The 828-nt window shown below is 59.9% G+C and overlaps 1 protein-coding gene across 1 annotated transcript in view; it reads left to right on the top strand.

Annotated features, from left to right (window-relative positions):
• Nucleotides 1-207: 207 nt before the first annotated feature.
• Nucleotides 208-828, top strand: part of PRR20G (proline rich 20G) — a 2,214-nt gene continuing 1,593 nt past the window's right edge. The window contains exon 1 of the mRNA XM_024763396.1: nucleotides 208-259. Within this exon, the coding sequence (XP_024619164.1) occupies nucleotides 208-259 (52 nt within the window). The remainder of the gene's footprint in view (nucleotides 260-828) is intronic.

An 828-nucleotide genomic window follows, 5' to 3' on the forward strand; every position in this document is an offset into this window, starting at 1 on the left:
TTAGTGAACCCTCCTGCAGGCCAAGCGCTACTGGCTCCGCTTTGAAGACAGTTTAACAGGTCACCCCAGACCCCTCCCTCCAGACACCGTGTCCCCCTGCCGCCAGCCCGACCCGGCGAGCTCCCGCCTGCGCAGTGGATGCGGGGGTGCGGAGGGGTGGCTGGAGCCCCCAGACTGACCCGGTTTCCTCTCTCGGGCAGGTTCCTCATGCAGGAGCAGAGACCCTCCAAGCGCTTTCGCTCAACGGCCCCTGATCAAGGTACGTGAGACACCCTCACCCCCTTTCCGGTGCTCTCCAGTTTTGACTCTACGTTTGCTGTTTACGTGTATGACAGAGAAGGTGTTTTGTGGAGGACAGTGGCCCTCGCCTCAGTTTCCCCTCCAGACACGGCCGTCTTCCTGTTTCTTAGCGCTACTTGCTGTTCTCTCAATGTCTCCGCTCCTGCCGACTTTCCCCTCTTGCGCAGGGTCTTCCCTCCCAGCAGAGAAGTGTGTAGCTGTCGGTCACGAGTTCTCAGCCTCATGCCCACCTTCACTTTCCACACTGGAGCCCCGGACCCCACCTCCCGCCCGCCTTCCAGGGACCCGTTACTCTGAGCGCAGACATCTTGTACCCCAGGGTTAATTCCCCGCTTCTGAATTTTCCAGGACTTAGTAGTTGGGCTATTGTTTGCAAATTCAGTGTTCTCAAACTCTTCCCTGATTGTTAAAATTCACACCCAGTCAAGCGCTCTACCCACCTGACCCCCTTCCAACCTGCTCCAGCCTAGACTGGCAGTCTCACCCCAGCCTTCACCCCCCCCCCCCCCCCCCCCCCCCCGCTGGGGG

Source organism: Neophocaena asiaeorientalis, unplaced genomic scaffold (genome assembly GCF_003031525.2).
Source record: "Neophocaena asiaeorientalis asiaeorientalis breed wild unplaced genomic scaffold, Neophocaena_asiaeorientalis_V1.1 scaffold433, whole genome shotgun sequence".
Classification (NCBI taxonomy): domain Eukaryota; kingdom Metazoa; phylum Chordata; class Mammalia; order Artiodactyla; family Phocoenidae; genus Neophocaena; species Neophocaena asiaeorientalis.